The sequence below is a fragment of the Capricornis sumatraensis genome, chromosome 3 (assembly GCF_032405125.1).
Source record: "Capricornis sumatraensis isolate serow.1 chromosome 3, serow.2, whole genome shotgun sequence".
NCBI lineage: Eukaryota > Metazoa > Chordata > Mammalia > Artiodactyla > Bovidae > Capricornis > Capricornis sumatraensis.
In genome coordinates this window covers 178,456,467-178,482,470 of record NC_091071.1, presented here as the reverse complement: position 1 = coordinate 178,482,470, position 26,004 = coordinate 178,456,467, and the positions used below count along the sequence as shown (strand labels likewise).

Here is a 26,004-nt window from a genome sequence, read left to right as displayed (position 1 = left end):
GGTGCTTCCTCACATGGCCCTGAATGGCACTTGGATGGGCTCCTCTAGAGAACCGTGAACAACAAGCTCTCTTTCCAGTAGCAGCATCTCCCGATCTGCTGACCTCGCCATGTTACTGCTCAGTCACTAAGTCGTGTCCAACTCTCTGCGAACCCGTGGACTGCAGCACCCCAGGCTTCCCTGTCCTTTACCATCTCCTGGAGTTTGTTCAGACTCATGTCCACTGAGCCAGTGATGTCATCCGACCATCTCATCCTCTGTGGCCCCCTTCTCATCCTGCCCGAATAATAATAAAGCCTATACTTTATAACAACCTCAGGCAGCGGTGGTCACTGAGGACCAAAATGGAGGGCGTGCAGCGGGAGCCTCCGTTAACGAAGGTCTCCTGTGTGCTCTGATCTTTCACAGGTGTTACCTCCACCCTCCAAAGAAGGAATTGCCAAGCCGGGGTTCACGCCAGTGCCACCTTCCCCTCCACCCTCATGCTCCTTCACCCAGGTCCCTGCACCCCAGCATAAGGGCCCGGTATACAGCCAACATCTGGGAAATATCAGTCACATCAATCAACCAGTCCAGGCCTCCCAGGTGGCTCAGTAGGTTAAGAATCCACCTAGAATGCAGGATACCTGCGTTCCATCTCTGTGTTGGGAAGATCCCTCGGAGGAGGTCACAGCATCCCACTCTAGTATTCTTGCCTGAAGAATTCCATGGACAGAGGAGCCTGGCAGGTACGGTCCACAGGGCTGCACAGAGCTGAACGTGGCTGAAATGACTTAGCACATACGCGCGCAGTCAATCCGTCTATGCCCCCTCTTTCTTTGTTGGCATACTCAAGACTAAACACCTTTCTGGAATTCTCTCCTGACCCCTCTTCTGATGCCCCTTGCTCCAGACTCCCTGGCCATCCAGCCCAGTCTGGTTTACTTTGCCACAAGTCACCTTGTTAATTTCCGTTGTGATACACTGTGGCTTGAAGGCATCGCAGGCGTGTGCACCACCTTCCAGATCTGCAGGGAGGTCCTTCCCTGGGGCTGGGACTGTGTCTTCTCCTCCCAGTGGCCCCTTCACTTTCTCCTGGCCACCCAGGGGTCGGGTGCGGCTACATGTAACATCCAGGAGCACAGTTTCAAATGGAAAGAGCAACTGTCTGCTTAAAGGCTGGAAGGTGGAGCTGTAGGGGTGGCACTCCAGGACACATGAAGCCTTTCTTGGGTGGGAAGCAGCCCCTCTAAGGGGCTGAAGCCCTGTGCGCTTGGTGGTGTCTGAGAGGTCAAACCAGGCCACAGCACACCAGGGGGGTATGCAGTCTCCTCTCTCAGGAAGGGGATGTGCAGAGCTGCCCTGCCTGCGGGAATGGTAGCTTGGCTCCGGGGGGACCCCAAGCCAGTCTCCAAAGCCCTGATTTTACCACTGGACAAATCATTGTTATTCTCCTTTATAACTCATCCTCTCCGTCCCAGGGGAAGACAAATGGGCCTTGCAGTTAGAGACACCTGGCTATAAATCAAGCCTCTGCCACTGACAACCTCTGTTGACATTGGTGCATAATCTCTCTAAGCCTCCGTTTCCCCACCTGTAAAATGAGGTGATGACAATACCCCACCTCTGTGGATGCCCAGGAAGACCTCACTCATGCAAAATACCCGGGACTCATTCCGCTTCCCCGATACTCACCTGGGCGGTATAGAGGGCAACTGCTCCCCCATCACCCAGCAGACGAGTAAACAAAACCGACTGACTTTTCATTCCTCTACCCACCGGAATCGCCTGAGATGATTTTTAAAAACGAAGATTTCCTGGAAGCCACCCTGAACCCACTGAATCGTAAAATCTGGGGGCGGAGCTTGGCAATCTGTTTCTGACAATCATGGTGAATCACTATTTTGACAGAGATGGAAAAAGAGGAAACAACACTCTCTCAGAGAGGTCACCAGTGGGACAGGCTGAAAACGTCTGACTCCCAGAGCAGTCATACCTTTGGACGAACTTAGGTCTGTAAAAGTCTGGAGTCTGGAAACAAAAGGTAGAAGTCCTCATTTGCAGGCAAACTGACACGCCCTTGGAGCTGCCATAAAAAGGGGATCGCAATTCCCCTCCCCCAAACGGGATAGTGGACAACAGACCCGCGTCGTCCAGAGCGTCCACCCACATCCTCCCTGGGGAAAGGCACGATCAGCTTGGCTTTTGCCCAAGTGGTGCCTCAGGCCCCAAGGTCGAGCATCCCTGGAGACGTAGAATCCAGCAAGCAGAGCGGAGCGTACTGGAGCCACAGCCCACGCGATGAAGGCTGAGAGGGGCGAGAGAAGAACAGGAGAACAAGAAGGAAAGAAAAGATGATGCCGGAAGGATGGAGGCGCCGGGCAGGAGGCACAGGAGGCAGCCTGTGACCTGACCCTGAGGGTCGGCCCCGCCCAGGTCGCGGCATGCACGCGGCCATCAGGAGGTGACCGCGGCAGGTAGACAGACAGGAGCGCGGGGGAGCTGTGAACAGCACCGTAAGGAATCACGATTTTCTCCTCGAGTCAAGGCTTCGGAGCCAAATTCCTCCAAACACGTGCCTGCTCCACAGAGTGGTTCTTATTCTCTTTTTTAAGTTAGATGCCAACACTCGGAAGTGGAGAGTGACAGCGTCTCTGGAATAGGGGGACCCGGCAGCGGCGGGCCCACCCACCTGGCACCCTCAGCACCCACAGGCAGCGTGATGCTGAGACCCCCGTCCTGGCCTCTGGGGACCCCGAAAGGCCCTGAGTCTGGGGAGGGGCAGAGTCACACCAGTGCCTCCAAAGGTCCAGCCGATGACGATTCACGCGATGACGATGGCGCCGACGGTGAGAAAGAGGAGTGGGTGACATGGACAAAGCCTTTCCACAGGAGCTCGGCCCTGCGCCCTTTACACACAGCAACCCGTCTCGCTCTCACCACGACCTTACGAGGGGCTGTTCCCCCTATCTTTTCAGATGGAGAAACGGAGGCAGAGCGAGGTGCACTCACTTGCCTGAGGTCACACAGCTTAGCGGCAGAGCCAGGCGCTGCTGAGACGGGAGGCGAGTGAGACTCCCGCAGCCTCTGATTGTCTGAGGCTGTCTGGTTCCAAGGGTGAGGATGCGCCCCATGTTTGTCCCTGATCTAGGTACGAACGCCGTGTTTTTCCCCCAACTCCAACCCCAAGGCTGGTTTTCTCAGGCACCGCATCGGGCAGGGAAAGAGGGCAGTCATTCAGGAGCCAGGTCAGGGGGCTTGGCCCAGCTCCCAGCTCAGCCTCCCCGGCTGCTGCCTGCAGACCAACCCCGCCGTGGGGACCCACCGACCTCAACAGGAAGAGCGCAGACCCAGAAGGACCTCTCACCACACCTGCCGTGGCTCCACCTGCTCCGCAGCTCACCACACCCAACCTCCCAGCCCAGAGGATTTGCAAAAGAGAAAACAGGACGTACACAAGCAGCCTCCCACCCCGAGCGTTCCCTAGCATCGGGTGACTGTTTGACCGAGAGCTTCCTCCCTCTTCAAGAGCCCGCTGGACGTGCCGAGCCCCCTCCGGCCACGGCTGGCGTGGGTGGTGATCACAAGCTCAGCCTCCTCCGGGCAGATGCCTCCCACCCCCAGGGAAAAGCACCGAAGGATCCCAGGGAGGCCGGCCACCTCACTCTGCCAGCCCCGGGCCTCGGTGGCCAACTCTGCCAGCTCAAAAGTCACCTTTGCTTCAACTCTTCACCGGCCCAGCCAGAGCTCGCCCCAAACCCCCTCCCGCTCAGCCCAGCAGGAACCAGGAACCGTCCCCTATTGGGCAATCATTAATCGGATTCTTGACATTCCTCTGCCCCAGGTCGGCTTGGGAACATGCTCCCCAGAGGAGGAGGAGCAGAGGCCCAGGGCTGGCATCTGGACATGCAGCTGACGGGCCAGCTGGTGCTGTCCGCTGCTGCCCTGCTCCTGCTGACTGCAGCCTACAGGCTGTACAAGTCCAGGCCAGCCCGGGCCCCACCGCGGGGGACGGACGCCAAGGCTGAGGCCGAGGGGGAGGCAGGAGACTCCAGGCAGCCTGCCGCCCAGGAGGCTGTTCCCAGGGCACCACAGTGGGACCTGAGACGCCGAAGGGGGAGCAAGGGGGCCACAGGACTGCCAGGCTGCAGCTGGGAGAACACAGAGGCCTCCAGAGTCCCGGCCACCAGAGCTTCATCCGCAGTCTCAGAAGCTGGAGAGGCTAGGAAAGCTGGAAGGAAGCGTGCTGGAGAGGAGCACGCTGGGCAGCGCCCGGACTCTGACCTGCCAGCTCCTCGGTGCGGAGGCCAGGAAGCCGGAACAGCTGTGGACGGTAAGCCCGAGCTGCCCCATTGCCCCGATCAGTGCAGCAAACCCCCAAACCCCCCAGCTGGCCTCCCCGCTGTGGAGAGAGGCCGTGTGGGTGGTGAGCTCGCTCCCGGGCAGGACAGTGGACTCCCCAAGCATCCAGGGAGCGGGGAGCAGGAATCCCCCTATGAAGGTCAGGCGGCCCACTGTGAAGGCCAGTGTGACATGAACAACAGCTGGGTCTTTACCCACGCGTCAGGGGTCCTCAGGGAGGAGGCAGGGGCCCTCCAGGCTGCCTCGGACCTGGGCCTGGCCCTGCGCCAGCAGGAGGGCGCCTCCGACGCCTCCTACACCTTCTCGTCTGTGGCCCGGGTTCGAGTAGAGGAGAATTTCATACCGGAGAAGTTGGAGGGGATCAGGCCCAGGCTGAAGGGCAAGGTGTACGATTACTATGTGGAGTCCACCTCTCAGGCCACCTCCAGGAGCAGGCTGGCCTCCCCAACAGCTGCCCCAGCAGGGGCTCCAGCCCCTGAGTCAGTGTCAGGCCCCCTGGGAACAAGGACAGCGTCTGGACGGCCCGCCGATGACGGAGAAGGCGGACTGGAGACGGCCGCCTCCCCCCAGTCTGACCCCTCCCGCTCCACGCGAGGCTTCAGCCGCAAGGAGAGCCTCCTTCAGATCGTGGAGAACCCAGAGCTTCAGCTGCAGCTCGACAGCTTTGGGGAGGCTGCTCCATCCTGCCCAGACCAGAGAGCCGCGCCCACCCGCCCCATGTCCCAGGATTCTCCTGAGTCCAGCTCAGCCGGAAGCCGCGGGAAACCCCACGTGCACTCTGTGGCTGGCACCAATTTCTTCCACCCCCCGCTCAGCCCTGGATCAGCCCCAGAGGTCCACCTGGATCTGGGCAATTGCTACGAGGTGCTGACCTTTGCCAAGAGGAAGAAACTGGAGCCCCTGAAGGAGGCCGCCTACAAGGTGATGAGTGACAACTACCTCCAGGTCCTGCGGAGCCCGGACGTCTACGGGTGCCTGAGCGGGGCGGAGCGGGAGCTGGTCCTCCAGCGCCGGCTCCGGGGGCGCAAGCACCTAGTGGTGGCCGACGTGTGCCCCCAGGAAGGCTCCGGCCGCCTCTGCTGCTACGACGATGAGCAGGACGCCTGGCGCCCGCTGGCCCGCCTGCCGCCCGAGGCTGTGTCCCGGGGCTGCGCCATCTGCAGCCTCTTCAATTACCTCTTCCTGGTGTCCGGCTGCCAGGGCTCGGGGCGCCAGCCCTCCAAGCGCGTCTTCTGCTACAACCCGCTGACGGACATCTGGAGCGAGGTGTGCCCCCTGAACCAGGCGCGGCCGCACTGCCGGCTGGTGGCCCTGGACGGGCAGCTGTACGCCGTCGGGGGCGAGTGTCTGAACACGGTGGAACGCTACGACCCTCGCCTGGACCGCTGGACCTTTGCGCCGCCGCTGCCCAACGACACCTTCGCCCTGGCGCACACGGCGGCGGCGAGCGGGGGCGAGCTCTTCGTCACCGGGGGCTCGCTGCGCTACCTGCTGCTGCGCTTCTCCGCCCGGGAGCAGCGCTGGCGCGCCGCGCCCACCGGGGGAGGCAGGGACCGCACGGCCGAGATGGTGGCGGTCAGAGGCTTCCTCTATCGCTTCGACCTCAACCGCAGCCTGGGCATCAGCGTGTACCGCTGCAGCGCCAGCGCCCGCCTCTGGTACGAGTGCGCCACGTACCGGACGCCGTACCCCGACGCCTTCCAGTGCGCCGTGGTGGACGAGCTCGTCTACTGCGTGGGGCGCCGGCGCACGCTGCGCTTCCTGGCCGACTGCATCTCGCCCAGGTTCGTGCCCGAAATGCTGCAGGCCTTCCCCTCCCCGCAGGGCACCCTCCTGCCCACCGTCCTGACCTTGCCCGGTCCTGATGTGCCCCAGACCAGGGTCTAGCGGCCCATCTGCTGGGCTCCTTCTGCAAGACTAGACGGAAAAACAGCCCTACCCATCGCGGCATGGGCCACTTCTGGGTGGTCGGGGCGCAGGGGAATCTGGCCGACAAAAGGTGAATTTCAGTCCCACCTGCTCCACGGTCTGGCTTCTTAGCTGCGTCTTGCCCTCTCTGGGCAGCAGCCCTAGTGTGAAGATGAGACTGAGGACTGATGCTCTGAGGCCCACAGTGCCCACATCTGCAAGGTTGGCCACCATCTTGCTTGAGGACTGAATTTGGTGGGGAGGGGGTGCCAGGACCCCAGCAAAGTTCAGGGGCACAGCCTTAACACAGGCACAGTTCCAGAGGTTTTTTGACTCCCAGTGACCCGTCAAGCTGACCCTGCTGGATCTGGGCCAGCCCTCTCTAAGCCAGCAGGGCCTCTTCCTAACCTTTGGGCACTGAGCCCCAACCTCCAGAAACACCTGGGACACACTCAGGTGGAGAAAATCGAGGGGGGCTGTTCAGCAGGACTAGGACAAGCCCAGGGAGCCCCAGGGGGCCCAGCCAGAGGGAGCGATGGCTGGAGGAGCAGCAGAGGGCCAGTTGAAGCCGCCCACGGGAACTCTTGCCTGCAGAGTGAATTGACCAAAGCCTGCTTTGCTTTTTCTCATTACATGGAATTCCAGTATACTGGAAAGAGGAGAAACCTCCATGTTTAGCACCCATTTATAAAGGCACATCTGTTTGCAGGGTCTACGGAGAATACAGTGGATGGCAAGGAAAACACAAATGTGACCCAAGGGCCACCCTCCTGCTGGGCCCATTGTTATTTGGCCGCCGCACTCTCTCCCCAGATCTCAGAACCCTTCACAGTACAGCCACTCGTGCAACCCACCCCTCACCTTGGGAGCTGGGGGCAGCCCTTCCAGGCTGTGAGAGGGGATGGCACCCTTTGCCATCCTTTGTGCCTGTAGTCGCCTGGTCTGCCTCATCAGACAGGAGCGGGCCAGGGAGGGGCAGGCCCACGGTGGAGCTGAGGGACCAGCAAGCTCTCCTGCTACACCGGGAGGCTGGGCCCTCCTTTCACATCAGGTTTGGCAGATTCTCGGAGGGAGGAAAGCTTCCACCCTTGGGAAGTTACCTTTTCTTCCCAGAAGGAGGGGAGAGAGACTAGTCCAGTGTATTACCGTGGCCCTGTTCCATCTCCAAGGGAGATGCGTACACCAACAGGAAAGCAGTCGTGCTCTTGGTACCAGCCGGAAGCCAGGAGAGCCGGGACTACTTCTAAAGTGAGTGGCGGCATCAGGAAAGACGAGAAGGCAGGTGCGCCACGGCGGGCCTGACAGGTGGGGAGATGGGCGTGCTCAGACTTTGGCATCCCTGTGTTGAAAGTGGGAAGAGCAATCCGTGTCCTTCTCTGCCTGGGGGATAAAGGTGAGCACCTGTGGAAAGCGCTTCCCAGTCCCAGGGGATCCTGGCAGGAGCCTGCGTCACTGCAGCTGCCGGGGCTGAGCTGGGGGTCTTTCTGGAAGAGGCGGGGTTGGAACAAAGAAGCAGAGGAGGTTGATGTAGATATGAAGCCTTTCCTTGGACCACAGAAGCCTGCCTTCCCTACTCTAGGGCTTGGGAGGTGAGGCAGCTTCATTTATTTCTAGGCTGGATGCTGGGGGAGGAAAGATAGCTGAGACTGTGGCTGGAGCCTGGGAGAGTGACCTCCTCTCCAAACCCCCTCCACCACCAAGGCCATGCTCAAGTTCAGAGTCAGCACGTGGTCATGGACCTCCCGGGGACCCGGGGGGAGGGGAGACGTGATGCCGGGCAGGGGAAAGGGTGGAGAGCCCCATCTGGGAGCCGGAACAGGCAGAGCCAGATCGAGGCCGGGGGCAGGCCTCCGATAAGGAGCCAGGCAGAGGATAAGACCTCAGCCGAGCTGGGTGGGGGGTGGGGGGAGGCTCCACGCCAAGGGTGAGAGCTAGGGCTCGCTCTGGGAAGACCTTCAGAAGCCCGTCACATACATACGGCAGGGACTGGGGAAACGGTCAAGGGGTAAAGCAGCGAAGCTGGTTCTAGGCCCAGTGGTGGTGGCTGTGTTCTTCGTGGCCAAGGGAAAGCTGAGACTCCGGCCGAGGCTGAGACAGAATGGGGCCGCGCGTCTCGTCTGCCTCCTGCGCTCCCGCGGCAGATATCGCTGACGATCGCCGTGTCCTTTCTTGTTGGGCTCTTTCCACGGCCTCAGAACTACTTCAGCCCAGGGCCCCAGGAAGTCATCACCAGCAGATCAGGGCTAGTGCGTTCCTGGCTTGGGCCTCCAGAGCTGGATTTAGGGATGAAAGCCGTCAGGGCCGTAGTGTCAGGGCAAGGCAGTTCGGGGGCTACAGAGCCCCCGGGGCTGTGACAGTCAGGGTACTGTTTTGCGACCCCGTGGACTGTAGCCTGCCAGGCTCCTCTGTCCGTGGGATTTCCCAGGCAAGAACACTGGAGCGGGTTGCCATTTCCTTCTCCAGGGGATCTTCTCCACCCAGGATGGAACCCAGGTCTCCTCCATTGGCAGGCAGATTCTTTACCACTGAGCCGCCGGGGAAGCCCCGGGGTTCATTTACAGAATGTTTCAACCAGGCGGTACTCCAGGTGCTAGAGACGCAGCACATCCCTGTCCTCATGGAGCTCACGCTCTAGCTGTAGAAAACAGGCAGTTAAAAAAAAAGAAAGCAAGTACGTAAACAAGCAGCACCCACGCTGCGCACGGTCCACAGAGGGAGAGGAGGAGGGGCGGGGGTGGTGTGATCAGGCTCCCTGAGGAGTCGAGGCTGTGCAGAGCCCTGAGGGGACGTCCTGGAGGTGCAGAGACCAGGGCTCCGGGTGGGAGGGCTGGCCTGCCTCCCGAAGGGCTTTGCCACACCAGCGGGGGCGGGGAGCAGGACTGCCCCCCAGGCGCTCCGTCTTGGCGTGTGAAGAGGGCAGGAGCCCAGCTCTTCTGCTTCCGCCTTTACCTATAAAGGAGAGAATCCCGTTACACTGACATTCATGAGAGAGGGGCCTTGGCTGGAGGTAAGCTACATTCCCCAGAGAGAAGCAGAGTTTGCATGTTTAGGTACTGAAGTCGCTCAGTCGTGTCCGACTCTTTGCGACCCCAAGGACTGTAGCCCACCAGGCTCCTCCGTCTATGGAATTTTCCAGGCAAGAGTACTGGAGCGGGTTGTCATTTCCTTCTCCAGGGGATCTTCCTGACCCAGGGATCGAACCCAGGTCTCCCGCGTTGTAGGCAGACGCTTTACCGTCTGAGCCACCAGGGAAGTATCACATTTAGGGGGGAGGGTCAGAATAACACACAGATGCGCCATCTGAATTCGTGCGGGGCGTCAGCCAGCCCGCGTGGCTCCGTGCTGGCAGACCCCAGGACCTCCACTGGCCTCTGTAACAGCCGCGCCCGTTGTCCTCTCACCCTCGGCCTCAGAGTGGCCTCTGCGTTGCTTGGCTTCTCCGTGGCTCATCTGTCCTTCTTTCCTAATGTGAGTTCGTTCTTCTTTAGGAAAACAGAAACAAAAACCTTAGCTTTGAGTTGTTTTGCACATTAGGCCAACCATGCCATTATAGAAAAAAATTGGAAAATAGAGAAAGGTATTAGAAAATCTCCCCAATTTTCTACCCAAAGACAAACCCCCGCTGTGGTGTGGGTCCCTCCGGTCTGTTTTCCTGCGTGTGATTTTTCTTTGGTTTGATTTTTGCCTCGGTGTGATTATGCTGAATATACAATTCAGTTGCTTCCTTTTTTTTTTAAACTTAGCTTTATAGAATAAGCATTTTCCCGTGTTATTACAAACCCTCGGTAAACATCATTTCAATAGTTGCACAATATTCCATCCAGTGGACCTGCCATGGTTTATTTAAACATTCCCCCCTCCGTCAGGGCTGTAGATATATTTTTTTTCCTGTTGGTTTCTTTTTCTGTCATAAATAAAGCGCCCTTTGTTTTCACGTTCCTCTCTGTCTGAGGCCTCCATCAATATTTACAAGAGAAGCAGTTCCGTCTGGAAGAACCAGGTTGCTGAAACAACCATAGCAACCACAGCCGTTGCCTGCCTGGGGCCTGGGTTCCGCTCTTGCTGCAGGGCACAGAGCTGCCCTTGAGAATGGCCAGTGGGAAAGGCGAGGCCGGAGGCCCTGCTGCCCTGGGGGATTCCTGGAGCTAGAATGCAAGACAAGGGTTCCCGCCCTGCATGCCAGGCACTGAGCGCTAGCTTTTTACGCCTCCCCTCACAAGCCCAGTTTACAAGTGAGAAGAGTGAGGCTCAGTGAGCACCAGGACACTTGCTAAAGACCCCCAGTCTCCTGAAAAGCATCCTTGACCCTGGCCTGCCGACTCAGCATCCTTTCCCTTCCTCGACCGTGAAGCACAGAGCCAAGGACGTGGCGTCCGCTGTCTCCTGCCCCTCATCCCTGTCCATCCCCCACCGGCTGGTGATGCTCTATCCTTGAAACTGGAACTCGAAAGAAACCGTCTGAAGCTCTCCGACCCTCCACACCTGCACCTGTCAAAAGGGTTTGCCACCGCCAGCCTCCAGCGGAGCTGTAAGGACTGGTCCAGGGGCTGCTCCACGGTCAGTCCCAGAAGCAGCATCATCTTCTGCAGGGAGGCTGCTGTGAGCCAGCTCAGGGGTGGGATCCCTCATACGCCCACTGCCGTTTCTCACTGGCCTGGTCCCGTGGAAGGAGGTCGTCTGACATTTAAGCTCCAGACGCCCCATCTTGTTTGACAAGGTCTAGGGACTGGGGAAGGAGGCTCAAGCTATGCATAGACCATCTGGGCTTTGAGATGAACCTCTGCGGCCCTTTAACAGGGTGAGTGACTGGCTGACCTGAGTTTCACAGACTCAAAGCATTAGGCATTTCCCCAGGGCATCCGACAGCAGTGAAGAGCTCCAGAGGCTGCTCGGAGCCCCTGGAAACCTTGAGAAGGTCCAAGATGGTACAGAAGGGAGGGCAGGAGCCCTTCAGAGTGCCTGGGAGGCCCATGCGCTGTGTCTGGCCTGCAGATAATCAGAGCAAGTCAGGTGCCCAGCACTTCCCATCTTTGTCATCCTTCCTGGAAGCCACTTGTGGCCCCAGGGTCGCCCTCAGAGTCCCCTGAGGCTGTGGCTCTGCCAGGAGGAGCCTCCCAGGCAGACAGGAGGCTGGGTGGACAAATTGTGCTGAAAGGCAAAGGGAGGCGGTGCCCCCAGGGGTAGGAGATGAGGGGACAGGCAGCTGGGGAACCAGAAGAGAGGACCGCCACAGGGCGAGCCTCTAAAAACAGCTCCCAGGCAGACTCAGGTTTTTTGACAAGTGGGATGTGGGTCAAAATAAAACAAAAATGAAAAAGTGACCGAGTCTTGGTCGCCTTTTTCTGTGTGTGCAGGGAGGCAGTGGAGACGCGGATCTTGTACCAGTGATGACGGCCATATTCCCCAACTCCGTGCTCTGCGCAAACCCTTAACCATCATTCCCTCATCAAGTCCTTCTTGGAACATCTCTGCCTGGAAGTGATTATCCTCATAATACAGGGGAGGAAATGGAGGCAGGACATTTCACAAAATTGAAAGTTATTATTTGAGACCTATTCTAAAATCTGCCCTTGTTATTAAAAAATTGGAGGAGAGAAAGCAATCATTGTTAATACATTTATTGAGTACTAATGGCCCTGGGGGTAAAGAACCCACCTGCCAATGCAGGGGACATCCGAGATGTGGCTTCAATATCTGGTTTGTGAAGATCCCCTGGAGGAGGGCATGGCAACCAGCTCCAGAATTCTTGCCTGGAGAATCCCATGGACAGAGGAGCCTGGTGGGCTACAGTCATAGGGTCGCGTAGAGTTGGACACGACTGAAGGGACTTAGCACGCACACATGCAGGCACTGTGCTTATATGATTTCATTTTATGCTCAAAACAACCTAGTAGATGGCAAAACGGGCCAAATTCTCCCCTTTCCATCAATTTCTCCACCCTTGATCTGGCCATGAGACTTCCTTTTTTTTTTAATATGTATGTATTCTTCTGCACTTACTTTTTCCCATTTAATATAATATTCTCCTATGTTTTAGCTGCACCATACAGCGTCTGAAATTTTCGTTCCCTGACTAGAGATTGAACCTGGGCCACCGCAATGAAAACGCTGAGTCTTAACCACTGGACTGCCAGGGAATCCCCGATACTTGCTTTTAATAGCTTGGATGCTGGGTTTACTCTCTTGCTCTTAATAACCCTGAGATTTCCACGGTGGGCACAAGCCTGGGCTAGCCTCCTGGACACGTGGGAGACACATGGTCTGCTTATCAGCTCCCCCAGTCCACAGTTGGCCAGACACAAGCCACTGACCACAGACACCCCAGCGAGCAATCCCAGCCAAGACCAGCAGACCGCCTGGCTGCACCCAGCCCAGAGTGCCGTGAATGAAAAGTCTTGCCGGCCCTGTCAGTAAACAAAGGACGTTGCCACCCTCAAGCCACCACATTGTAGCCCTCTGGACAGTGAGCCCTGAGGGAGCACCGGCCGGAGGCAGGATGCTCCCGCATCTAGCAGTCAGCCCCTGCAGCCACCCACAGCGGTGCACATAGAGGAGACACAGGGCAGGACACACAGGACAGTGGCCCCAGACAGCGGAGGCAGGTATCAAAGGAGTGAGAGTGAGCCCGACTCTAAAGCACTAGATGCCGTAACTTGAGATAGCTAATGTTCCTTAACTAACAGTAACCTTTTGATGTTGTAAGTACCTGGTTTTTGTTGCAAACCCTCCTATACTTCCTGAACTCCCTCCCTTACCTCCTGGGAGCAGTCCCTCAGAGTTATCTGAGATGCTGTGTCCAGGGCTTAAGTCCTCAGTTTGTCCATTAAATGAAACATAACAGGCTTCTCAGGTGGCTCAGTGGTAAAGAAGCCACCTGCCAGTGCAAGAGATGTAGGAGACGCAGGTTCGATCCCTGGGTTGGAAAGATCCCCTGGAGTGGGAAATGGCAATCCTCTCTAGTTTTCTTGCCTGGAAAATTCCACGGACAGAGGAGTCTAGCAGAAGGCAGCCCTTGGGGTGGGAAGAATCAGACACAGCTGAGCACAGCCCAGCTTAGCCTCAACTTCCAGGTTTTTTGTTTTTCTTTGAGACAACAGGGCCAATTCACTGATGCGTGAATGAAACAGCAGGCTACGGGTTTAAGCCCCTACATACTCGAGTGGTTTGGAACTGAGCAATACGCAAGTGACACAGCGTTGCTGTGCAATCCACACTGTCATCACTATTTCATAGAAAAGGAGGCTAAAGTTCAAGAGAATGGCCTAACTTTCCCACGTAGACTTTCAAAAAATGTGCAGTATGAGAGTTGCCAGTTAAGTTCTGTTGGACAAAATGAGGACTTTAGCGTGGGAGACAGCATTTCAGATAGCTCTGAGAAGCTGCTCCAAGGAGGTGGGGAGAGGAGCTAGAATATATACAGGAGCTTTGCCACAAAGGGCAGGTAGCTGGGAACAAGAAAAGAATGTTTTTAAAGAAGCCAGATATCTCCAGTTAAAATTAGCACTTTGCCGACTAAGGTCCATCTAGTCAAAGCTATGGCTTTTCCAGTAGTCATGTATGGATGTGAGAGTTGGACTATAAAGAAAGCTGAGTGCCGAAGAATGGATGCTTTTGAACTGTGGTGTTGGAGAAGACTCTTGAGAGTCCCTTGGACTGCAAGGAGATCCAACCAGTCCATTCTGAAGGAGATCAGCCCTGGGATTTCTTTGGAAGGAATGATGCTAAAGCTGAGGCTCCAGTACTTTGGCCACCTCATGCGAAGAGTTGACTCATTGGAAAAGACCCTGATGTTGCGAAAGACTGAAGGTGGGAGGAGAAGGGGACAACAGAGGATGGATGGTTGGGTGGCATGAGTTTGAGTAGGCTCTGGGAGTTGGTGATGGACAGGGAGGCCTAGCGTGCTGCAGTCCACACGGCCGCAGAGTTGGACACGACTGAGCGACCTACCTGAGCTATGCATGAGATGATGCAAGATTCTGGCTCACTGAAATCATTCTTTGGATATACACCTCAGATATCTGCAGCCAGTATGCTGTGTTTTCACATCCTGAGTGTCCTCAGGGCTCACCGTGGAGCATGGCTGCCGTCTGATGGGTGCTGGATGGCAGCTGTCCTTTCCTTCCTGAGTTTCCCCAGGGCTCACCAGCTCAACATCCACGGTGGCTGCAATTGCTGGTGACTGTGACATCCTAGTGTACTTATATGGCAGGAAACAGTCCATTTCTCAGCTTGAATGTGTGGTCTCAGCATCCCTGGCCAGGTTGTTCCCCACACGTCAATCAGGGCACCTCATGCCACACGCTTAACCCTCCAACACTTCAGCCTCGGTCTCCAGGTCCACTCGCCCCAGTGAGCTCCCCATGGGTAGCGAGAATGTCTCATCTGCCTCCATCCTTGGCACCAGCATGGAGCAGCCACACTGCTCAGCTCAGAGGAAGCTGAGCTGTGTCCTGGTTTGAAATGCACCAAGTCCTGTGGCTGGCTGTGCAGCACTGCCCAGATGGGTTGATCCGCTGTCTCCGGGAAGGACTGTATCATACCCTTCTGCCTTTTCCTTAAACATCCTTCCTGTTGGCATGCAATATCAGGGCAGAGGGGGCCTCTCAGCTCCCACAGGCCAGAGCACAGTGGTGCTGCTGCAGCTGTCAGCTCCTGTCCGCTGCCCACAGGAAGGGCAAGCTGCACCGCCTGGGGAGGCACCACTCCCCCCAGCCCCGGAGGGCCTGGCTGGCAGGAGGTGGTATATAAACACCCCGGCTCCCTCAGCTCCAGGCGGGAGCTCAGGCTCGAGCTCTACCCTGGCTCCTAGATAACACCCCTTAACGAAGTCACTCCTGTCCGCTGTCTTCACATTGCCGCCTGCTCCTTCTGCCTCCCAGGGACTGTAGCGGAGGCACACCCTCCTTCCCCCTCCCCACTCCCTCTTACCTTCCTTAGGCCTTCACAGCCCTGGCACCAACCACCACCCCTATTTCAAACAAGCTCTGGCATCTCTCATCTAAAAGGAAAAGCCACTTTTACACCACTCGCTGGATAGTGCAATAAATTAAAAGCCTGAATACACTCTAGAAGGTTAAAAACACTACACAGATATAATGTGTCCTGATTTGAACTGAGTGTCAAAGTGATGTGGTGGCTCTGCGTCCCTGAAAACAGCTTATGTTCTGAAGACCTGTGATTGTTTCTCTTGCAGTCGTGTTTATACTATCACCCTTAGCAATCTTGACTTTGTAGAAAATAGGAGGGTTAGCTTTAACTTGCCCTCAATTTAAATCATAGCAAATTCTGAGCGAACTCTTTAAAAAAACAAAAATGCCTGCTCTTACAGACGCTTTCTGGCTTATCTGAAGGAGCCAAAATGTTGGATTGTACATAGACCCCTTTAAACCCATGCCTGGTATCTTTCAGCCCCCTGATGTCACTTTCCAAGCCTGGTCTGTCTCCCCTGGACTATACAGTGGGGTGGGTTTGTGACGAATGATGGCAAATTAGGGCAATATCAACCTCAAGAACACCCAGGAACATCATATCTTTAAGCTGTCTTAAAAAAAAGCATTTTAACTGGGGTAAAATATACATGTAACCACTTGAAAATGTGCGACCCAATGGCTTCAAGTACTTTCTCAGTGTTGTGTGTCTATGTTTTATCTGTTTACAAAAGATACACAAACAGTTATTGTTCTGACAAACAGGTACGGACTTCCCTGGAGGTCCAGTAGTTAAGAATCCACCTGCCAGTGCCGGGGACACGGGTTTGGCCCCTGGTCTGGGAAGTTTCCACGTGCCGCAGAGCATCTAAGCCGCAGCTACTGAGCTGTCACTGCAGAGCCTGTGCTCTGAAACGAGGGAGGCCGCCACAGTGAGAAGCCTGTGCTCCCTAAGCAGGCATAGCCCCTGCCCGTCGCAACTAGAGAAAGCCCACGCATAGCAACGAAGGCCCAGGGCAGCCAAAAATAAATCAACATACACTCTTTCTAATTCTTCAAAAGCAAACAAAAAAAGTTATTGCAGAACATATGAATGGGAAAATACAGAGAAACCCGAAGGAGGCAGTGAAAGTCACTCCCACCCCAAAATAATCCGTCACTGCCTTTGACATCTTTATTTCTAGTCTCTCACTACCCATAATTTAAAAATTTAAAAGCAGGGTCTTACTCTGTATTTACTGTATAATTGACCTTTCCTGCTCTCAGAATATCGTGACTACTTTCAAGCTTGAAGGATGTATCACTGGATTTCTTTTCATTGTGTCCGACTCTTTGCGACCCCGTGGACTGTAACCTACTAGGCTTCTCTGTCCAGGGGATTCTCCAGGCAAGAATACTGGAGTGGATCGCCATTTCCTTCTCCAGGGGATCTTCCCGACCCAGGGATCGAACCTGAGTCTCCCGCGTTGGAGGCAGACGCTTTAACCTCTGAGCCACCAGGGAAGATAAAATATACATAACCTAAAACTCACCGATTTAGCCATTTTTTCAATCGTGCCGTTCAGAGGCAGTAAGTACGCCTCCGTGGTTTGCACCCATCCCCAACATCCATCGCCTGAACTTCTTCATCATCCCAAACCGAAACTCCGTGCTCGTTAAACCCTAAGGCCCGTTCCTCGCTCCCCACCCCCGCCCCTGGTAAGTAAAAGATGTCTTTGACTTTGGAAAACATCCCTTACAAGAATAAGGAAGTTCTCTGCTCCGTCAGCACAGATGATTAGAAATGTGTCTTAAGCACAAAAACACACTGGGCTTCATTCATTCTGGAAAGTTCCACAAACTACGCAGAGCCCAGCTCAGTGGGATACTCTGGGGCAAAATAATCAATAGCTCATTTATCAAAGATGTTACGGCCCCTTCCTCATTCCCATGGGGAAAGACAAAGGGAAAAGTGAGCTCTCTGTTCCCCATGAACTTGCTCCCTCCTCACCCTACACTCATTACTCTGAGTGCCTTAACAGAAATATAGCTGGGAGAAAGTCAAGGAACAAAACATGTGAACTATTATCTTACATTGTGGGTCCTAATTATGCAATTATGTGCCCTTAAGATGGATGCTGATTCCCACTGCTGGGCATACACACCGAGGAAACCAGAACTGAAAGAGACACGTGTGCCCCAAAGTTCACCGCAGCATTGCTTACAATAGCCGGGACATGGAAGTGACCTAGATGCCCATTGGCAGACGAACGGATAAGAAAGCTGTGGTACATACACACAATGGAGTATTACTCAGCCATTAAAAAGAATGCATTTGAATCAGTTCTAATGAGGTGGATGAAACTGGAGCCTATTATACAGAGAGAAGTAAGCCAGAAAGAAAAACACCAATACAGTGTATTAATGCATATAAATGGAATTTAGAAAGATGGTAACAATGACCCTATATGCAAGACAGCAAAAGAGACACAGATGTAAAGAACAGACTTTTGGACTCTGTGGGAGAAGGCGAGGGTGGGGTGATTTGAGAGAATAGCATTGAAACATGGGTATTACCATATGTGAAAGAGATCGCCAGTCCAGGTTCGATGCATGAGACAGGGTGCTCAGGGCCGGTGCTCTGGGATGACCCTGAGGGATGGGATGGGGAGGGAGGGGGAGGGGGTTCAGGATGGGGGACACATGTACACCCATGGCTGATTCATGTCAGTGTAAGGCAAAAACCACCACAATATTATAAAGTAACTAGCCTCCAATTAAAATAAATAAATAAAGTAAAAAAATAAAACATGGATGCTTATTAAACGTCCATTCCCTGCAAGGTGCTGGGGTCCTGGTTGTGAACAGGTTGGATACATTCTCCTGGGGAAGCCAGGCGTGCACAGGTGAGCAACCACATGAAGTGGAGGCAGGCCGGCGCATGCTCAGCGCAGGAAGTGAGTGGAGAGAGCCGCAGAGTGGCCGGAGAGACGGGGCGCGCTGCGCTCCAAGTGGCTTCTCAGAGGAGGTGGCAGTGAAGCTGTGACATGAAAGATGAGAAGGACCTAGCCCGGAGGGCGGCAGGAAAACGAGGAGCGGGAAAAGAGGAGGGGCGGCCAAGAACAAGGGTCCTGTGTCCGAGCCGAGGGAAGGCCGGTGTGGCTGCGGAGGTGTGGGAGGCAGGGCAGCCCGGCCACGGGGAGCGCCGGCACCTGTCAGCTGGAGAAAGAAGGCTGGGTTTTATCTTCAGCCCAACGAGAAAGCTTCAGATAATTTTTGTTTGTCAATACACTTTTTATTTCAGGAGAGTTTTTAGACATAAGGTTGCAAGGATAGTACAGAGAATCCCCACATACGCACTGTTGTTAAGATCTTGCATTAACATGGTCCTTTCATCACAGCTAAGGAGCCAACGCTGATCAATTGTCACTAACGGAAGTCTACACTTTATTCGGGCTTCTTGTATTTTCCCTCCATGTCCTCTTTCTGTTCCAGGCTTCCACTCAAGATGCTAAAAAATAAAAGATTATTTTTTATCTTTTTTTTAAGTGTAGTTGATTTACCATGCTCTGCTAACTTCTGCTGCATCGCTGAGAGGTTCGGTTACACACACATATATATTTTTTTTCATGTTCTTTTTCATTATAGTTGATCCCAGGGTATTGAAAGTAGCTCCCGGTGGTGTACAGCAGGACCTCGCTGCTCACCCACTCTCTATAATAGTCTGTGTCTGCTAACCCCAAACTCCCACCCGTCGCTCTCCGGCCCTCGTCTCCTCAGCAGGCACAAGTCTGTTCTCTGGCTCCGAGCTCGTTTCTGCCTTGCAGATACATGTATGCGTGTCGTATTCTAGACTGCACACAAAAGTGGCCCGTGTGGTGTTTGGCTTTCTCTGTCTGACTTACTTCAGTTAGCACGATAGTCCCTAGGCCCACCCACATCGCTGCAGATGGCCTTCTTTCGTTCTTTTTTCATGGCTGCGTGTGCCCCGGGGTAGACTGTGGCCACATCTTTATCCGTGCATCTGCAGATGGCCCTTTGGCTTGTTTCTGTGTCCTGGCCACTGTGAACAGCGCTGCTACGAACATGGAGGTGCGGAAGATTCTACGTTACCTTTAGATGGCCCATCTCCCGAGGGCCCTCTGAGTAGTGACGGTTTCCCAGACCTTCCTTGTCTGGGCTGACCTTGACAGTTTGGAGGGCTGGCCAGGGATTCTGTAGACCGTCCTTCAGTTTGCTCTTGTCTGGTGCTTTTCTCCTGGGTTGTGGGTTGCTCACCTGGGGTTGCGGGCATGGGAGGGAGACCCCAGAGGTAACCCACACTCATCACATCCCATCAAGGGCACGTGCACAGATATGCTGATCACTGTCGGCGTTGTCCTTGACCCTGGCCGAGGGGGCATCTGTCCGGCCCCTCTGCTGTCACGTCGCTCTCTTCCTTCCTTTCACATTCTGCTCTTCAGTAGGAGTCACTTCGTGCAGCCCGCACTCGCAGGACGGGAAGCCACGCTGAGCCTCCTTGATGGAGGCTCCGAAAACTATTTGGAATTCTTCTACACATTCTTCTTCCCCATTTACTTACTTATTCAATTATCTATGTCAGTATAGACGCAGAGGCTCTTTTTTATTTTGTATTGTGGGTTATAGTTTAGAGCTGTGTTTCTTTTCTTTTTTCATTTATTTTTCAATTGGAATGTCGTTGCTTTGGGGGCTTCCCACGTGGTGCAGTGGGTAAAGAACCTGCCTGCCAGTACAGGAGATGCAGGCTCAATCCCTGAATCGGGAAGATCCCCTGGAGTAGGAAATGGCAGTCCACTGCAGTATTCTTACCTGAAAAATTCCATGGGCAGAGGAGCCTAGTGGGCAACGGCCCAGCGGGTCGCAAACGAGACAGACACGACTTAGCGACTAAACAACAATAATTACTTTACAAGGCATGTTTACTCTCTTACACAAATCGGTGCAGCTTTGGCTGCTAGGAGCTCTTCCAGCTGGCCCTGTGGCCCTTCGCTGCATCCCCGTTATTTTGGTTCATGAGCATGTCCTTATTTTCTGTCACTACAGATGCTTCACGCACATCTAGTATTTTCCCTGCCCAATCCTCTCGCTTGGAGGATCCGCCATTTCTCCAAGGAACCCTAGTTCCTTTTATTAGAGAATGGTATTGGAAGCCAACATCTGGACACTGGGTCACAGAGGTTTTTAGGCGCCAGGGCGACATTATCTGATTTCCATTCTAAACGCATTCCTGTGGGTGCTGCGGAGAGAGCCTCTTGGTGGCGGCCAGAGAGAAACCGTGATTCCGGTTGAGGGCATCACAGTCGTTCGGGTGAGACGTGTAGGGACCCACTGGAGCCTCAGAGTTAATATGGAGACTGAAAGAAAGTGTTAGTCGCTCAGTCATGTCCAACTCTTCGCGACCCCGTGGACTGCAGCCCTCCAGACTCCTCTGTCCATGGGATTCTCCAGGCAAGAATACTGGAGTGGGTTGCCATTCCCTTCTCCAGGGGATCTTCCCCACCCAGGTACCAAACCCAGATCTCCTGCGTTGTAGGCCGATTCTTTATTGTCTGAGCCACCAGGGAAGCCCCGGTATGGAGATTATGTGAAACGAAAGACATATGAGATGAACAGATGCAGGGAGAAGACTTCTCAGAACTTCCTTTATCTCTCTGAAAGCAAAAAATTCTGAGAGTGAAACTATCATAAACTCCCTTCTCTGAAGGAATTACATGGCCATGAAAAAGAAGGAAAAGCTCACTCGCACCTGCAAACACATACATTACTACCAATTTTCTTATCTCCTGTTTGTTCCCCTAGAAACTCATTTGTTCTTCATATAGAAGCCTCTGTTCTCTCCTCTTTTTCCTAAACTTTAGCAATTGGGCAAACTGTTTGTTTTGTGAGCTCCAGTATACACATGAATCAATTTGGTTTTTGTTTTTTTTTTTCTTCTTGCTAATCTAGCATTTGTGAGTTTAATTTGCACACCCTCGGGGATTGAGCCTAAGAGGTTTTTCCTCCCTGATGGAGACAATGGCCTGAGCTACACAGGGATTCAAGGTCAGCTAGAGATGGGTTCATGTGGACAGTCCATCCAGTCAAGGCTATGGTTTTCCAGTGGTCATGTATGGATGTGAGAGTCGGACTATAAAGAAAGCTGAACCCCAAAGAACTGATGCTTTTGAACTATGGTGTTAGAGAAGACTCTTGAGAGTCCCTTGGACAGCGAGGAGATCCAACCAGTCCATCCTAAAGGAAATCAGTCCTGAATTTTTATTGGAAGGACTGATGCTGAAGCTGAAACTCCAGTCCTTTGGGCACCTGATGTGAAGAACTGACTCACTGGAAAAGATCCTGATGCTGGGAAAGACTGAAGGCGGGAGGAGAAGGGGATGACAGAGGATGAGAGGGTTGGATGGCATCACCGGACTCGACGGACATGAGTTTGAGTAAGCTCCAGGAGTTGGTTTTGGACAGGGAGGCCTGGTGTGCTACAGTCCAGGGGGTCTGAAAGAATCGGGCCCGACTGAGTGACTGAACTGACTGGCTGATGACGATACATCACCAGCTTGCTCCTCTGGCCAGCCCCCTTCCGCCCCCAGCCCAGCCTACCTCTACCCGTCAACCCTTCCAATGCATGTCCTTTCTCTTCACTTTTCCTGAACGGGGTTTCTATTGCTTACAACCAGGAACCCTAACCCATGGAGCCTAGTACGTTTCCCCTTTGACCTTGTCGACTTAAAAAAAATGCACAGCATGAGAGTTGCAAGTTAAGTTTTATTTGGGGCAAAACCCAGGAGACAGCACCTCAGATAGCTCTGAGAAACTGCCCCAAGGAGGCAGGGGAGAAAGCTCGGTATATATGTGATTTTTGGTGAATGGAAAATACATGCAATCAAGAACATATTTTTTTCCAGAAGGTTTCTACTAGTCTTGGAAAGCCTTTACTGGTCGTGAGGAACAATGTCGCCGTGAAGAATTTTAGTGCTTTTCTAGATATAAGGAGATACAAGAAGTGGGCTCATAAAATCAGCTCCTGAGAGTACCTAACCATCTGAAGATCTGTCCTGCCAATTCTCCCAGAGCTCAGAGCTCCTCATTCCTGCTCTCCACCCTGAACTCTTTCAGGGGGTGTTGAAGGTCAGCAGCACGTGATTTAATCCATGTAGAGGTAGATGGCTAGCACCTGTGGCACGTGCCGATTTGTAGCTGACAACCTGTATGCTGGACTCTGGAGGAAATCATTTCACCACCCTCTGACTCTCACACGGAGCCTAGCGCACGCTTGCTGAGCCAGATTTGTGCTACCGAGTAAACAAAACAGTTGGCTGTGTCATGGGACACCAGCGACAGGCCTCTGGGGTGCACCTTGGAAACCCACTTGAGAAAATAAATTGTTGCAAGTTCTTTCCCCACATCCCTTTGTGTGGAAACAATTAGTGTGCTAATTAAAACTGAGTCTTATCTGTTCACAAAAGTAAGCCCAGCAGGCCCTCTAATTGGCAAGACAGGGTTGGCAGAAAGTTGGAGGTTCTCTGGTACTAAAAAAGAAGGCATTTTCATTTCCCATCAAATGTTTAATAATTCAGGTGACTGCAGAATTTGGCTGGCCCTCCATGCAATAGGCTTGAAATAGTGAGCTTGGCAAGCGCAGGGCCATCCACATCCATATCCCAGTTCTCACGAGTGAGAATTTGTCATCTCTCTCCCTGCCTGGCCTGGCTGGAGCGGGCCTTGCTCCATAAAGGAAAGGTTTGTTGCTCAAATTAATAGTACAAACAAGATTTCAGAAGGGAATGTTTAACCTACTTAAGAGAACACGCTGTATTCAAGCAATTAGTACTGTTTGCACACAATGAATGAGTTAATTGCAGATAAGCCTTATTTCTGCTTTGAAGAGGGATCCGGCAGGACGGATATTTAGCAACACTTTGCCAACGGTTAGTTAGTATCACCACATGTTCCTGCAAGGAATAATGTCACAATTCACTGAAAGCAATCCCCTCTATTCAGATTTCTAAGTCATTCTCAGTAACAGTCACCAAGCCTTAAAATGGGGATGAGGGCTTCCCTGGTGGCTCAGATGGTAAAGAATCCACCCGCCATGTAGGAGACCTGGGTTCAGTCTCTGGGTTGGGAAGACCCCCTGGAGGAGGGCCTAGCAACCCACTCCAGTATTCTTGCCTGGAGAATCCCATGGACAGAGCAGCCTGGCAGGCTGCAGTCCATGGGGTTGCAAAGAGTCGGACACGACTGAAGCCACTTAGCACACACACATCACTTATTCATAGGGTTGTTGTGAGGAGTTATTGAGTACATTTATGCCCATAAATAGCAGCTAAATTCATTCTGGCCTTTCCCCAAATTTGGTCAAATGAGCAGACAGGTTCCTGGCTCAGGTGCTGACGGGGACAACCAGGCAACCTGCTGACTCTCGATTCAGCAGACTTTGTGTTCACAAGAAGAAGACAGCATCAACCTGCAATCCGAGCTCCTCTACCAACCGGCTGGGCCACTTGGGACCAAACCTTTCTCCACTGTCAAAGGAAGTAGATGAATTAGCTTTGTGGTTTTAAACTCTAAAAAAAAATAAATAAATATCTTTGCTTGCTTATATTCTGTCAGGGAGGGAACGCTTTTCCTCTGTCCTTTTAGGGGTATTCCTGAGGACCCACAAATTAAACTAACAAAAAACATTAACAGAATAAAAGGCACACAGTCTTTATTAATATATATGAATGTACATGGGGGTTCATAGAAAAGAACAAAAGCTCAAAGAGGCAGTTCGACTCAGACCGTTTGATGTTCTCTTAACAAAAGAAAGAGGGCTTAGTCTTCAACGGACAATGAAGTGTGGGAAAGTGACTAAGGAACATGTGGGGGAAACTGATGGGAAATGAGAGCTATGTTAATAAGGTGTGTTTACAGAAACTTACCTTGGTGTCCATTAGCCATCTTTGAGAGTTGCTCCTCTCCCCTTGGTACTGGTGGAAGGAGAGATCTTCCCCAAAGGGGAGTTTATATCCAATTTTTAGGCAGATAAAGGGAGGGCAAAGAACTGTTCTTGCATCTGGTGATTCTCAACTGCCTCCAGTGCAAAACAACCTCACGGCAAAGCGGCGTACTTCAGAGGCGTGTTCTGCTCCCCTTCGGTTCCAAGCGGAACCACAGCAAGCATGGACTCAGACGCGTCTGCAATGGGGAAGGGCTCCATCCCAGAGAGTCCTCCAGCTGAGCTCTCCTAGCCATGGGACCTTGAAGCCAGGGAACATCTGAGAAGCCCAATGGAAAAATATCCCCTCCTCCTTCATCCATTCCACGAATATTTGCTGAGCACACATGCAAGATAGTGCCTTTTCGTTACTGTTGTCCAGTTGCTAAGCTGTGTCTGACTCTGCAGCCCCACGGACTGCAGCATGCCGGGCTCCTCCGTCCTCCACTATCTCCCAGATGTGGGCTTAGTCACTCCATCACGTCCGACTCTTTGTGATCCATGAACTGTAGCTTGCCACGCTCCTTTGTCCATCGAGATTCTCCAGGCAAGAATACTGGAGTGGGTTGTCATGCCTTCCTCCAGGGGATCTTCCCAACCCAGGGATTGAACCGCCGTCTCCGGCATCACAGGTGGATTCTTTACCATCTGAGCCACCAGGGAAGCCCCACTATCTCCCAAAGTTTGCTCAGATTCATGTCCATGGAGTTGGTGATGCTATCTAACCATCTCATCCTCTGCCGCCCCTTCTCCTTTTGCCTTCAACCTTCCCTAGCGTCCGGGTCTTTTCCAGAGAGTCGGGTTTCTGCATCAGGTGGCCAAAGTATTGGAGCTTCAGTTTCAGCATCAGTCTTCCCAGTGAACATTGTCTTAGGCATTGCAGATAAATAACTAAACGAACAGGACGGTTGCAGACGGTAAGAACTGCTATGAAGTCAATAAAACAGGGTCCTGTGATAGAAAGGGTCTTTGTGTTTCTGAGAAGTCTATTCAGAGGAAAGGGTTTTAGCACAAATGAGTTCATTAAAGAAGTAATTCCTGGAAACATGGATAGGGGAGTGAGCCAAGGAAGGGAAGAAAATCAGTAAAGGGGTTGTACAAGGTTCAATCCTGTTGGCAAATTCAGAGAGCCATTCAGGGAACGCCTCAGTGCTGTTCCATCTGAAAGGAGAGGAGACTGGGGTATTTATCCACCAGCTCTTATCAGTCACTGTTTGGGGGTTGCTTTCAGGGAAGAACTTGGTGGCTCAGATGGTAAAGAATCTGCCTACAGTGCAGGAGACTTGGGTTCAATTCCCGGGTCGGGAAGATCCCCTGGAAAAGAGAATGGCCACCCACTCCAGTATTCTTGCCTGGAGAATCCCATGGACAGAGGAGCCTGGCGGGCGACAGTCCATAGGGTCGCAAAGAGTCAGACGTGACTGAGCGACTTTCACTTTCGGAGAAGAAGGCAAGGAACAGTGATTCCCTGACACAGCGCTGCACTGGCTCACAGACAGAGCCTCAGGCGGCCAAAGGGGCAGGCAGCTGGCAGTCAGATCAACACACAATGGAGTGCCTGAATCGGAAGGGCTCTGTGCAGGGAAGCCACGGCGTCCTGCAGAGAGCAGGCGTGTTGCCCACTCGGCGGTTTTCGACTAGTAAATGAACTGGAATTTTTTTTAGGGAGTGAGGGTGAGGGCGAGCCGTAAGATTCTCTTTCTCTTTTTCTTTCAAAGAAATTTCAGATTTACTCAAGACTTGCAAGAATAGTATGAAATGCTTTCTCCCGCCTTGAACTTCCATTCTAGAATAGCTTGGTGACAGGATGCTTCATCTCTCCCAAATTCTTTAGTATTTATTCCCTGCAAAGAA

The 26,004-nt window shown here is 53.3% G+C and overlaps 1 protein-coding gene across 1 annotated transcript; it reads left to right on the top strand.

The window, feature by feature from the left end:
* The first annotated feature begins 3,837 nt into the window (after window positions 1-3,837).
* On the top strand, window positions 3,838-6,228 carry KLHDC7A (kelch domain containing 7A). The gene has a single exon (XM_068967051.1). The coding sequence runs from the start codon at window positions 3,838-3,840 to the stop codon at window positions 6,226-6,228; it is 2,391 nt and encodes a 796-aa protein (XP_068823152.1).
* The last annotated feature ends 19,776 nt before the right edge of the window (window positions 6,229-26,004 follow it).